We start from the raw sequence: 14249 nt of genomic DNA, 5'->3' as shown, positions 1-14249 counted from the left end.
TTGAGGGGTTTTGTTTCCAAAATGGGGTCACTTTTGGTGGGTTTCCATTGCTTTGATACCTCTGAGGCTCTGCAAATGCGACATGGCACCCGAAAACCAATCCAGCAAAATCTGGACTCCTAAGAACACACAGCGCTCCTTTCCTTCTGAGGCCTCCCATGGGCCCAAACAGAAGTTTATCACCACAAATGGGGTATTGCCGCACTCAGGACAAATTGGGCAACAAAATGGGGCATTTTGTTCCCTGTGAAAATAAGAAATTCTGATCAAAAATGACATCTTATTGGAAAAATTGTCATTCTTTTAATTTCACAGCCAATTCAAATACGCGCTGTGAAAAAACTACGGGGTCAAAATGGTAACAATAACCATAAATTAATTCCTTGAGGGGTGCAGTTTCCAAAATGGGGTCAGTTTTGGGGGATTCCTACTGTTTTGGCACCTCAACACCTCTCCAAACCTGGCATGCTGCCTAAAATATATGCTAATAAAAAAGCACCACCAAAATGCACTAGGTGCTTCTTTGCTTCTAGGGCTTGTGTTTTAGTCCACGAGCGCACTAGAGCCACATGTGGGACATTTCTAAAAACTGAAGAATCTGGACAATACATATTTAGTTGTGTTTCTCTGGTAAAACCTTCTTTGTTACAGAAAAAAAATAGAATAAAATTGAAATTCAGAAAGAAAAATGAAATTTGCAAATTTCACCTCCACTTTGCTTTAATTCCTGTGAAATGCCTGAAGGGTTAAAAAACTTTCTAAATGCTGTTTTGAATACTTTGAGGGGTCTAGTTTTTAAAATGGGGTGCTTTATGGGGGTTTCTAATACATAGGCCCCTCAAAGCCTCTTCAGAACTGAACTGGTACCTTAAAAAAAAGGCTTTTGAAATTTTCTTAAAAATATGAGAAATTGCTGTTTATGTTCTAAGCCTTGTAACGTCCAAGAAAAATAAAATAATGTTCAAAAAACTATGCCAATCTAAAGTAGACATATGGGAAATGTGAACTAGTAACTATTTTGGGTGGTATAACCGTCTGTTTTTCAAGCAGATGCATTTAAATTCTAAAAAATGCTATTTTTTCTAAATTTTCTCTAAATTTTGCAATTTTTCTCAAATAAAGACTGAATATATCGACCAAATTTTACCACGAACATGAAGCCCAAAGTGTCACGAGAAAACAATCTCTGAATCGCTTGGATAGGTTTAAGCATTCCGACGTTACCACATAAAGTGAAATATGTCAGATTTGAAAAATGGGCTCTGAGCCTTAAGGCCCAAACTAGGCTGCGTCCTTAAGGGGTTAAGGAGTAATTCTTCTGATTTTTGTAAGTTAATGGTGAAAGCTGATTTGTGGTCCATATGTCTTGATAAGTGAGAGGACCGAGTGGAGCGATTTTCTGGGGTTGGAAAGAAATAGCAATACGTCCTCCGCAAATGCCAAGATACGAGTTTCCCGGGAGTTTTTTTATTTTTATTCCCTGGACCTCTTCATCAGAATATATCAAGCGTAGCAGGGGGTCTAGCGATATGTTAAAAAGGAGGGGGGAAAGCGGGCAGCCCTGACTAGTCCCTCTATGAAGTCTTAGGGGGTCAGTATTTAGTCTATTTATGGTGAAGAATGTGCATGCTTTAGCTTGCATCATTTGTACATAATTAGAGAAAATAGGCCCAAAATTTCTGCATTGCAAAGAGGAGTTTAAGAACGCCCAGGAGACTCTACCTAATGCTTTCTCAGCGTCCAGGCTGAGAAGCATTGATTGGGGAGCCGATCTCAGCCTGTCATCTGAATGAGGTCAGTTCTGCCGTAATTTTGCCAGTCTCCCAGTCATTCTCTCCTCAACCCGGATGTTGTCCACACTGTGCAGACTCACGTTTCTCTCACAGCTTCCATCCGGAGGTCGGATTTCTTGTTTATTTTGTCACGTTCGATCAGGTTCACACCTTTTCTCCTGAGACGTATCCCTTTGATGCAAGGTCTTGCAGGTATCTAATGGAGTAAGCAACCATGTCGCCTCTATCTGTTCCTGCCTCTGGGGATTGCTTTAGGAGTACTCATGGTCCATGTCCCCCAATGTAACAAATTATAAAACAGGAATATTTTTAGTACTCTCCATAAAATCCTTTTCTCATCCAGTTCATTGATGGACACACTCAATTGTTTAAAGTTCTCATAGTTGTCAAGTAGAGGGATTCTCCTCTATCGTTTTCGCTTATCTTTACTTACCTTGTTTTTGCTTCTCCTACGGTTTACGGACAGACTAACTAAGTGTCTGTAGGTGGGGTATATCCTGTAGGAGGGGGCTACAATTTAGAATTTCGTAACCATCTTGCTAGTGGCAACAGCATATACCCCTGGTCTGTGTTCCCCAATGAATTAGATGAGAAAAGGATTTTACGGGAGTACTCAAACGTATCCTGTTATTTTAGTATGGAAATAGTTGACCAAATTACCAACTAACTTTGCTCTCAAATGTTTGTCTTGTATAATTTAAACATGTGTTTTTTTTCCGTAATTGCATAGCACTTTGATAAGGAAGATTATATTTGTCCAGTTATCAAAAATGATGCTTGAGTAGTTCACTTTAATATGTATTTCCATATTATAAGAATTCTTTAGATTAATGGTAGAAAAGATAGAGAAGCACTATTGTGTGTGCATCTATAAACTACCCAATCCTTAGTATAAAGGGGTTAAAACATAATTTTATTTTTTTTACGCTATGCCATCTTATAATGTATTTTGTTTCTCCCACAGACCCCTGTGTATCCAGTGAATAGAATGGCAACTCAACACATGTATGCCATGCATACACCACCAGTACAGAGTACTGCTATCGTTGGCCCTGCGTTACATTTCGAATCACCTGCAACTAATCTTTCGTCTCCCCAACCTGAAAGTTATTATAACTACAGTTTACCTCCAAACACTGCAAATCCAGCATTGCCAGAGCCAGGCTATTTCACAAATACTACTTTTGGATCCCAGCCAACCAAATGTGAAGGATCAAAGATAGAGTTGGGAAAGAATAGTTTTGTTCAGCCAATTCAGATTGAAGGATCAAAACAAGCTCCGTTTTCTGCACCATTGCAGTCTACTCCATCTACTTTCAAGTTTAATTCTAACTTTAAATCAAATGATGGAGACTTCACATTTTCCTCTAATCAATCTGGTACCCCATCAAGTGCTGGGAATGAATGTCTCTTAAAACTTCTTACTGCAGACCAAGGAAAACCATCTGCTACATTTGAAAATGCCACAGATTCTAGAAATATGTTCAGGTTTGGCGAGAACTTTGTAAACAACTACAGTGATGGAACAATTCAGAATCCGGATAAAAGCAGTGCAGTGTTTGGGCAAGGGGATAATGGATTTATCTTCCAAAACTTTGCAAAGAAAGGCTTTGTGCCTCCACCTTTTGATATACCGTCAATGAAAGCGCATAACCAAAGTCATGATTCTGAAGTATCTGGTGAATATGTTGCTGAAGAGGAAGGGCCACATTTTGAACCAGTAGTGCCATTACCAGAGAAGGTTGAAGTAAAAACAGGAGAAGAGGATGAGGAAGAAATGTTCTGCAATAGAGCAAAACTCTTCCGATTTGATGTAGACTCGAAAGAATGGAAAGAAAGAGGTTTAGGAAATGTGAAAATTTTAAGACACCGGGTATCTGGCAAGATACGTCTGCTGATGAGAAGAGAACAAATTTTGAAGATTTGCGCAAACCATTATATAAATGCAGATATGAAGCTAAAACCACTTTCTGCATCTGATAAATCCTATGTATGGCATGCTTATGATTATGCTGATGAGATGCCAAAGTCAGAGCAGCTTGCAATTCGTTTTAAGACTGCAGAGGAGGCCAGACGTTTCAAAACGAAATTTGAAGCGGCACAGAAATTGCTCCAGACTACAGAAGACCATGCTGATGACCAAACTAAACCTGGTAAAGACCATTTAAAAGCGGATATAAGGGCCAAGCCTGTTTCCCTTGATTTGCAGTTTGGTTTTAAACCAGGGGAATGGCAGTGTCATACATGTCTTTTAAAGAATAAAGATACCTCAGTTACATGTGTTTCTTGCCAAGCACCCAAGAAATGCTCAAGAGAAATCTCCATTACAAAAGACACCAAACCTATTCACACAGGAGCAAGTTCTTTAAACCTGTCGGCACATGCTTTCTCATTTAATAAAGACCTTTTAATAAGCAAGTCCAGTTCAAATGAGAAACTTGCAAATAGCCGAGAACAGTGGATATGTAGTAAGTGCTCAAACAAGAATGACTTCGCTAGCAAACAATGCATGAACTGTCCCGCTTTAAATCCGAATGATGGAAAAACTGTGCCAGCCACGCCAAAATCTGTTGCTGAATTAAAAACCGTCTCAAGCACACCGCGTAGTTCATTTGGCTCAGCCTTTTTGAAGAAAGCTGGACAGTGGTATTGTGATGAATGTTTAGTACTGAATGAGCCTTCTGCAGTACAATGTGTTGCCTGTGATGCTCCAAATTCATCCAGCAGATTGCAGACGACCGCACAAACTTCATCGTTTAAATTTATCAACTCTGAAACTGGTTCATTAAAAGATTTTGGGTCTCTTGTTGCAAAGAAGGAAGGACAATGGGACTGTAGTACGTGTTTGCTGCAGAATGAAGCAAATGCTTCAAAATGTATCGCTTGTGAAAGTTCAAAAGCAACCTCCTCAGGCAATGTGACAGGGCTCCCGATTCAGCAGTCTAACGTCAGTTCTATCAATGTCCAAAATGGTAGTCTGGAAGCAATGTTTCAGAAAAAGGTGGGTCAGTGGGACTGTTCTGTGTGTCTTGTTAGAAATGATGGTTCAGCAATCGAGTGTGTTGCCTGTAAGGCAAGCAATCCAAATGCAAGCAATGTCACAACATCAGAGACCAAATCAGCCTTCACAGTTGGACTAAAAGGAAGTTCTGAACCATTTGGCCCACCTTCAACAGGGTTTAAATGTAATTTTTCAGAGAAAGGTTTAAAGTTTGGCACAAGTGATGATAAACCATCTTTTACTTTTAAAGCACCAAGTAACAGTGAAGAGAAAAAATCTGGGGGTTTTGGCTTTACAATGCCTTTTAACCCTGGTTCTTTTAAGTTTGGACTTGCAGATTCAAATACAAAAGATGAACAAGGAAAAGAGGCATCTACTGATGCAACGAGTGCTATGGGAGATAGCAATGGGATTTCTAGAACTGATGCTGGATTATCTGAACAAAGTAAGCAAAAATCAAGTGGTGAAATAGCATTTGGTCAGACTGAAAGTACCTTTTCTTTTTCTGAGCCTTCTAAAAATTCTGAAGGCTTTGCATATGGCAGCACAGATCCCAATTTAAAGGAGTTTTCTCGTGCAGGAGAAAAATTGTTTGCTTCCAAAAATGATAAAGGAGAACAAGCAAATTCTTCTGAGCAAGGTGCTTTAGAGGAGCTGTACAAAACAGATGATCGTGATGACATTCATTTTGAGCCCATTGTGCACCTTCCTGACAAAGTGGAGATGGTCACTGGGGAAGAAGATGAGACTGTGCTTTATTCACAACGAGTGAAATTATTCCGCTTTGATGCAGAAATCGGTCAATGGAAAGAGCGTGGGGTTGGCACCCTAAAAATTCTTAAGAACGCAGTAAACGGTAAGCTGAGAATGCTTATGCGACGAGAACAAGTGCTAAAAGTGTGTGCAAACCACCTGATCACAACAACCATGAACCTAAAACGCCTATCTGGTTCAGACCGTGCCTGGATGTGGATGGCTAGTGACTTCTCTGACGGAGATACAAAGTTAGAACAACTGGCTGCAAAGTTTAAAACCGCTGCGCAAGCAGAAGAGTTCAAAAACAAATTTGAAGAGTGCCAGCGCCTGCTTTTAGACATACCTCTTCAGACTCCTCATAAACTCGTAGATACTGGAAGGACTGCTCACTTGATAAAGAAAGCAGAGGAAATGAAAAGTGGACTTAAGAATTTGAAAACCTTTTTAACTGACCAGACAAAACCTAGAGACGAGGATACAAATCTCAATGATTCTATAGACCAGATTAAGAAAATGCCAGAATACACAGAAGCTAATACTTATGAGTGGGACAGTTATGACATGAGGGGAGGTGCCCTTGAAGGCAATTTGGATGACTCTTTATATGCATCACCTTTAGCAAGTAGCCCAGAGAAAAGGAATCTTTTTAGATTTGGTGAATCTACTTCTGGTTTCAATTTTAGTTTTCAGCCGTCCCCAAGTCCTGGAAAGTCTCCCAGCAAATTAAATCAAAGCAGAGTATCTGTGGGGACTGATGAGTCAGATGTGACACAGGAGGAGGAGCGAGATTGTCAATACTTTGAGCCTGTGGTTCCATTACCTGATTTAGTTGAAGTCACCAGTGGTGAAGAAAATGAGGAGACTCTCTTCTGCCACAGAGCAAAGCTTTATAGGTTTGATAAAAGTACTAATCAATGGAAAGAGAGGGGTATAGGAGACTTAAAGATTTTGCAGAACCATGATAACAAATCTGCTCGAGTAGTGATGAGAAGAGATCAAGTATTAAAACTCTGTGCCAATCACCGTATAACACCTGATCTACACATTGAACCTATGAAAGCTGGATCTCAGAGAGAGTGGGCATGGACAGCTCGTGACTTTGCTGAAGGTGAAGGTAGTGTAGAGTGTTTTGCTGTACGATTTAAGCTTCAGGAAGTTGCTGATCTGTTCAAAGAAGTGTTTGAAGAAGCAAAAGTTGCACAAAGTAAAAATTGTTTGCTCGCTCCGTTTTCGGCACGTGTCACAACTCCAAAAGCTTCGCCATGTGGAAAGGCAGCAGTGGCCATATTGGAAGAAACTACAAGAGAGAGGACAGATCTTCCATCTGTAACATCCACTGCTTCAGAAGCAGAATTTAACACCCCCGGCTCATCAGAGATGACCACTACAGCTGTGGTGTCCCCTCCTAAGTTTGTATTTGGGTCGGATGCTGTGAAAAATATTTTTGGTACAGAGAAGCAGGGTTTCACATTTGGAAGCTCTTCAGGAGCTGGAACAATGTTTGGTTTCAGCTTCAATGCCTCAAAGACCGATAATAAAGAGCAACAAAAACAACCATCAAAACCTAGTTCAACGCTTCCAGAAATTACACCATCTAGTAATTCCAAAGATTCTACAATAGCTTTTAAGAAGCAATCCCCACATGTTTTGCAAAATGTTACGGTCTCGTCATCTGCTACAGCATCTGCCCGACCACAACCGCACGTTCCAGCTAGAGGTGAGGTTTCTTTCTTCTGCAAAAATATATTTTCTGACATTGTATTTTCCAACTGCTTCAAGCTCTTTTAAGAACCAGGAAAAGAAATCTTTAATATACTTGCCAAATACATTCTTCTCCAGTACCCTTGAGGTTTGTGCACTGAGTGAATAGTGACTAAATATCATTTGGTTGTGCTGCGAAAAAAGTAGAGGCAGCAGATGTTTAGTCCATACTGACTATAAGGGAAACAGTCCTGTTGAATATGCAGTCTGATCTGTAGTTAAAATGCTATAGAGCAGATCAGATTGATTATATAGCTGTGAGGGAAAAGATTTAGCATAGGTGTAATTTATTGTATCTAAACCTTTGCGCAGTCTGGAATTAGGAGTCCAGTGGGCGGTTTTACTCAATGATTGACAGCTATTTGTGTTCACATTTGTACAGGAAAGCTTTTCCATCATGGGTTAGGACAGTCCACTTGTCCCCTAAGCAAAGGAGCAGAGGTTCGATCAATAAATTACAAGCTATACTGATTCTTTTCCATCAAAACAATTTAACAATCTGCTCAGATCCTGCTCTATTATATGTTGCCTGAAGATGGGACTTTTTTTTTTTTTTTCAACATGACCGGTTACCTTTTAACATTCTGAAGTATAATTTAGACAACGTGACCGCCCGAAAAAGACTGTCTTAAATTACATGGTCCCTGGATGGATATTACTTTTTAAATTTAAAGCAGAACATACACGAGAATACTATGTTGATCAGAGTCACAAGCAGAAAACAAAACAATTACAGTAACTCACAGGTGACGTCTTTGCCAATAGTAGACATTCTCTTCCTCATCTTCATCGCCCAGACCTACAGCCACAACTCTCCTCTGCATTGTTTGCTGTACTGATATCTTAGATTCTTCACTTTTCCAGCATCCTCCTCCCCTTAACACAAACACCGTATCTTGATGCCCTAACGGTGCCATCCTGCTGCTACCTCTAATACTCTGCTACACCCAATGCCCCCAATACTGTACTACAGAATCCTCCTGAATAGTGGCCCCTACAGTAATTCGTGCCACACTATGCCCTAAAAAATATTTTTGCCCAGTAATTGGTGCCTTTGACAGTAATAGTGCCAGTGTGAAATCCAAAAATAATTGTGCTAAGGTGATAGTCCACTAAATACCCTGAAAAAATGATTTTGGTAAGTATATAGTGCCCCTGATGGTAATAGTGCTCAACCAATACTTTAAAAGATAATGGTCCAAAACAGATTTCCCTAAATATTAATAGCGCTACCCCATAGTGCCCCCAATAGTAATAATTCTCCCTCAGAGTGCCTGCATTATTAAAGAGGCTTTGTCACCAGATTATAAGTGCCCGATCTCCAACATAGTCTGATCGGCACTGTAATGTAGATAACAGTGGTTTTTATTTTGAAAAAATATAATTTTTGAGCAAGTTATGAGCAATTTTAGATTTATGCTAATTCATTTCTTAATAGACAACTGGGCGGTTTTTAACTTTTGACCAAGTGGGCGTTGTAAAGAGGTGTATGACGCTGACCAATCGGCATCATACACTTCTCTCCATTTATGTACTCCGACATAGTGATCTCGCGAGATCACGCTGTGCTGTGAGTAAGTCCCACATTAACGTTACTGAAGTGTCTTGAGAGTGAATAGACATCACCTCCAGCCAGGACGCGATGTCTATTCACACTCCCGACACATCGGTAAAGTTACTGTGGGATCTCGCGAGATCACGCTGTGCTGAGTACAAATGGACATGAAGGGTGAGAAGTGTATGACGCTGATTGGTCAGTGTCATACACTTCTCTTTACAACGCCCACTTGGTCAAAAGTTAAACGCCCAGTTGTCTATGAAGAAAGTAATTGGCATAAATATAAAATTGCTCATAACTTGGTCAAAATTTATCGTTTTTCAAAATAAAAACCACCGTTATCTACGTTACAGCGCCGATCACATTATGTAGGAGATAGGGCACTTAAAATCTGGTGACAGAGCCTCCTTAACATTGCCTGCCATTATTCTTCCCAATAGTAGTAATGCTTTCCTAGAGTGCCCCTATTAGTAAAAGTGCTCCCCCACATTGCTCCCATTAGTAACCGTACCCACCATAGTTCCATAAATTGTAATAATGCTGCCCAGAGTGTCCTCATTAGTGATAGTGGCCTCCAATAGGGTTAATGTTAGCCCAGATTACCCACATTAGTAACAGTGCAACCCATAGTGCCTGCAATAGTGAGGCTGGGTACACACGACCTATTTTTAGACGTAAACGAGGCGTATTATGCCTCGTTTTACGTCTGAAAATAGGGCTACAATACGTCGGCAAACATCTGCCCATTCATTTGAATGGGTTTGCCGACGTACTGTGCAGACGACCTGTCATTTACGCGTCGTCGTTTGACAGCTGTCCGACGACGCGTAAAATGACTGCCTCGGCAAAGAAGTGCAGGACACTTCATTGTAACGTAATTTGAGCCGTCGTTCATTGACGTCAATGAAGAGCAGCTCAAGATTTACGAGCGTCAAAGACGCCTCGCAAAATGCGAGGAGGAGCTTTTACGTCTGAAACGACGCAGCTGTTTTCTCCTGAAAACAGTCTCTTTTCAGACGTAAAGGCCACTTCTCGTGTGCACATACCCTTATAGTGCTCCCATAATGATAGTTTTTATTAGAATTGGGCAGTGAAAATAAAAACTAAATAACTATTTTTTTTTTTTCCAATAAGGTGTAGCTTTAGCTAAAATTTTTTCATTTTCTCAACCAATAAAAGGAGAAAAAGCACCCCAACATTGGTAAAGCAATTTCTCCTGAGTACGGCAATACCCCATATGTGATCATACACTGCTGTTTGAGAACACGGTAGGGCTCAGAAGAGAAGGAGCAGCATTTGGCTTGTGGAGTGCAGATTTTGCTGGATTGGTTTCTGGGCACTATCTCGCAGTTGCAGCGCCCCTGTGGGACCAAAACAGTTGAAACCCCCCAGAAGTGACCTTGTTTTGGAAACTACAACCTTCAAGGTATTCACCTAGGGGTGTAGTGGGCATGTTAACCCTGCATGTGGTTTTTCCAGAATTTAGTGTACTTGATGTTGCGAGTGAAAATTGCATTTTTCCGTAGATATGCCAATATGTGGTGCCCAGCTTGTATCACTATGAAAAGACAGTTCTCTAATTATTATGCGTATCCTGGCTTTAGAAACACCCTACATGTGGCCCTAATCTTTTGTCTGGACATTCGACAGGGCTCAAGGGCGAAAGAGCACCATGTGAAATTGAGGCCTAATTTGGCAACTTCCTAAGTATTGGTTCACAATTGCTGGGCTCTGATGTGCAATAATAAAAGAAACCCCTGACAAGTGACCCCATTTTGGAAACTACACCCTTCAAGACATTTATCAAGGGGTGTAGTGAGCTTGTTAACCCCCACAGGTCTTTTCCATAAATGATTTCGCTGCAGATGGTGCAAAGTAAAAATAGCAATTTTTCCCTAGATATGCCATTTCAGTGGAAAATATGTCGTGCCCAGCTTGTGCCACAGGAGACGCACCCCAATTTTTTTTAAAAGGGTTCTCCTGGGTATGGTGATGCCATATATGTGGAGGTAAACTTCTATTTGGGCTCAGAAGGGAGGCTGCACAGTTAGGCTTTTGGAGCACAGATTTTCACTGGTGGTAGTTTTTGTTTGGAATTTTTTTTTGGTAAATGAGTTTATAATGTGGGGGCATATGTAAGCTGGGCAGAGTACATCAGGGCATAATAATGGGGTAAAAAGAAAAAATAATTCATAGATGTGTTACGCTGTGAAGCAATCCTATATGCACAGGCCATTGTCACACTAATAAATGGTGGTCTTTCTTATCCCGCTATAGGTACACACTCTGCACCTTTGCAGTTTGGGGAATTTTGCTGGGAGAGTGTTGTCCTGATATAATATGGGCATCCTCGCTTTCAGCAGATATGTTTGGGCCCTACCCTTTCTGGTTTCCTAATTTTAGGACCTTGATAAATCGACTCGTGAAATAGAAGATGTTCCCCTCAGGCCTGCACAACTGCATATTTTTTATTTCCTGGTTTATTGACACCATTGTTTTTTCATAGATGTAGTGGTACGAGGGCTTTTTTTTTTATTTGTGCGGGACGAGCTATAGCTTTTTATTGGTACCACTTTGATCACTTTTTATTCTTCTTTTTATGCGCCGTTTTTTTTCAAGTGGCCGCGTAAAAAACCTCCCGTCGCAACTGGCACACAGGGGACTTCCCTGCTTGTTCTACGCTTTTAGGATGAAGTGGACTTAACAGGACAGATGAGTAGTGTATACCACCATCGTTAGTGACCTCTTCAATGATTCTTAGTCCATGTTTGGCATTTTGGTTCGCCTTGCCGACCAACTCTCTGGGGAGGCCCTGTCATTGTATTCTTCCTGTTGCAGAATGCCTAAGCAGGTCCGATTTGTGCGGTCTCCTCCTACCTCTGTTTTATCTGCCTCATCAATTTTTCCTCTTGGGGACCTCTGCACTGTTTCTTCTCTCTTACATGTAGCCCTTATCCGAGGAGGAGCTTTGATTCCAACTCTTCGCTCGATGGGGAGCATTCCTCCAAGCTGTCTTCTACGGTGGACAGTCTCCTCTCCACTTGTTACTGACAGGGACCCATCTTTCCTAGCAGAGTTGACTACCTTCTGCTGTCCCAGGTGACCTCACAAGCGCTTCCCCCTCCCACTCAGAGCTGAAAGTCCCCAAGGAATGTAAACATCCTGATAAGAAATTTGCTTGGATCTCTTATATCCATTCCCAGAAAATGTTTCTTCCGAGGCTACGTCTCCAGTGGTGGATCTTCTGGCCTCCTGTCTGGCCAATACAGCTACGATACCTATGGCAGACTGTCTCCCTTTGGGATCCTTTAGACCTCTGCATTGATTCTTCAAAGCCTCCTTTGAGGATGCCGTCTTAGCCTTCCTGTCTATTTTTTTTCTACTGCGTGGGTCAACAGAGCCTCTGAGTGGCTTCGTAAACTCGGCCCTTGTCTCCTCTCAGAAGCACTTGGTGAAGATCTAGTGAATTTTTAACAGTTGTCAGAGGCTACCAAGTATCTCTGCAAATCTTCTCTGGTTACAGCTCGCCTTGTGGCTAGTGCATCCTCTTCCCTAGTCACCGGACGTGTAGCTAAAGGGCTGGTACAACGTCGGAAGCCACAGAGAGTGCACTCCTCTACCTCCAAACTATGGCCCGCCGTGTTCCTAACCCCAGGCACTCAGGACTTTGTCGCTTTCACAGATTCCTCGGAGCCCTGATCAAATCTTAGTGTCCAAGAACAGGCCTCCTTTCAAGCTCTATTCCTCCAGGCACCCCTGCCCCCAGACTAAGTCTGAGGCCAGAAAAAATTCAAGCCTGAAGGTGTGACCCTCACAGATTATACTGGATACCCTGGCTCGTTTCAGATGGATTTGACTACCACTCCAAATCCTGTCTGATTCCTTGTCTGAGACTCTCCTTCCTGGTAGTGGGGTTTGACACCATCTTGGATCAGATGTAGCTTCGGTGATACTTTCCACCATGTAACAGCGGGTCTGTGCTATGTGGCAGGGCGCTACAAACTCTACTATTTTTTGTATGAAGAATCTGGGTGCCATGCTAGCCTCCAACAAGGCGATCCCTTTTGCCTTGTTGCATACTCATCCTCTTCAAGGAGCGAACCTCTACCATTGGAAGCGCTCTCTGCATTCTCTGGTACACTGAATTCTTTTTCCCTTTCAAGTCGTCCGGTCTCTCTTCTGGTGGCTCTTCCTCGCGATCACCCAAGGCCACTACTCTTCTGCTCCTTTGGCAGGTCCTCTCAGCAGACTCCAGACTAAAAGATTTTTGAAATGCCTTCCGAAATCTCACGGCTCAGAGCCTTTGTTTCCACCAGTAGGCTGGTGTCCCCATCAACATTTTAAACGGAGAGCGACCTTCCTCAGTCACGGAGTGTCTCTTCTGGCCATCGGCATGTTTCAAGTCACATCATTCGCCTACCTCAAATTCCAAAACTAGATCCGGATTTCGGCCGCGCTGTCGGCAGGCTTTTAAGAATGTGGCGTGGGCATAGCTTCACGGTACTGCTCTCTCAGCAGTTCACCCGTTGACATCTCGGTCACGGCTTGTCAAATTTTTAAGTTCTGTTCCGGGTAGTGGGTAGTGCTTCCACGCATTTGTTCCAGGTGGGATGTAAATTTGCTGGAGTGTCGGGATACTGAGGCATGCTCGGTGGCTCCCTGGGTTCATTTCTGCTTGATGTACAAGTGTGTTGTTTGGTTTTTCCTGCTGATGCCTTTTTTCTAATTTCTCAGGCCGTTTAGGGCGGAGGGGATTCCGATCATTCTGGGCTTTCCGGACTGGCCGTGTTGTTGGTACACTATCACGATCTGCTTTCTCATGAACGTCTCTACCATCCAAGCGTAGCTGTTGAAGCTGCGATGCTGACGTCTCTGGGCACGAAAACACTCTTCAACACGTATTTCTCACCGACGTTTATCCAGTGAATCGAGGATAAACCTCTCTTTCCACTTCGTTTTTCCTTGCCCCAGCTACTGGCGTTCCTCCAGAAGGAGTTGGATCGTGAATTTAGAGGCTCTGTCACCAGATTCTAAGTGCCCTATCTCCTACGTAATCTGATTGGCGCTGTAATGTAGATAACGGCAGTAGTTTCTATTTTAAAAAAAGATAATTTTTGAGCAAGTTATGAGCCATTTTAGATTTATGCTAATTAGTTTCTTAATAGACAACTGGGCGTGTTTTTACTTTTTACCAACTGGGCGTCATACACTTCTCATTGTTCCAGCCCAGCTTCTTTCACTGCACAATCACACTGTAACAATGGGCTGGAACAATGAGAAGTGTATGACGCTGATTGGTCAGTGTCATACACTCCTCTGTACAACGTCTAGTTGGTAAAAAGTAAAAGCACGCCCAGTTGTCTATTAAGAAACTAGCCTA

At 42.0% G+C, this 14249-nt stretch overlaps 1 protein-coding gene across 2 annotated transcripts in view; it reads left to right on the top strand.

The window, feature by feature from the left end:
* The window catches only part of LOC142742665 (E3 SUMO-protein ligase RanBP2-like), a 186206-nt gene that overhangs the window by 123852 nt on the left and 48105 nt on the right, over positions 1–14249 (top strand). For both annotated transcript variants that reach the window (XM_075852663.1, XM_075852662.1), the window contains exon 20: positions 2758–7267. In XM_075852663.1, the coding sequence (XP_075708778.1) occupies positions 2758–7267 (4510 nt within the window). The remainder of the gene's footprint in view (positions 1–2757; positions 7268–14249) is intronic.

The sequence above is a fragment of the Rhinoderma darwinii genome, chromosome 2 (assembly GCF_050947455.1).
Source record: "Rhinoderma darwinii isolate aRhiDar2 chromosome 2, aRhiDar2.hap1, whole genome shotgun sequence".
Classification (NCBI taxonomy): Eukaryota; Metazoa; Chordata; class Amphibia; order Anura; family Rhinodermatidae; genus Rhinoderma; species Rhinoderma darwinii.
The sequence above is the reverse complement of the archived record's forward strand: the minus strand, read 5'-3'. Positions and strand labels throughout refer to the sequence as shown.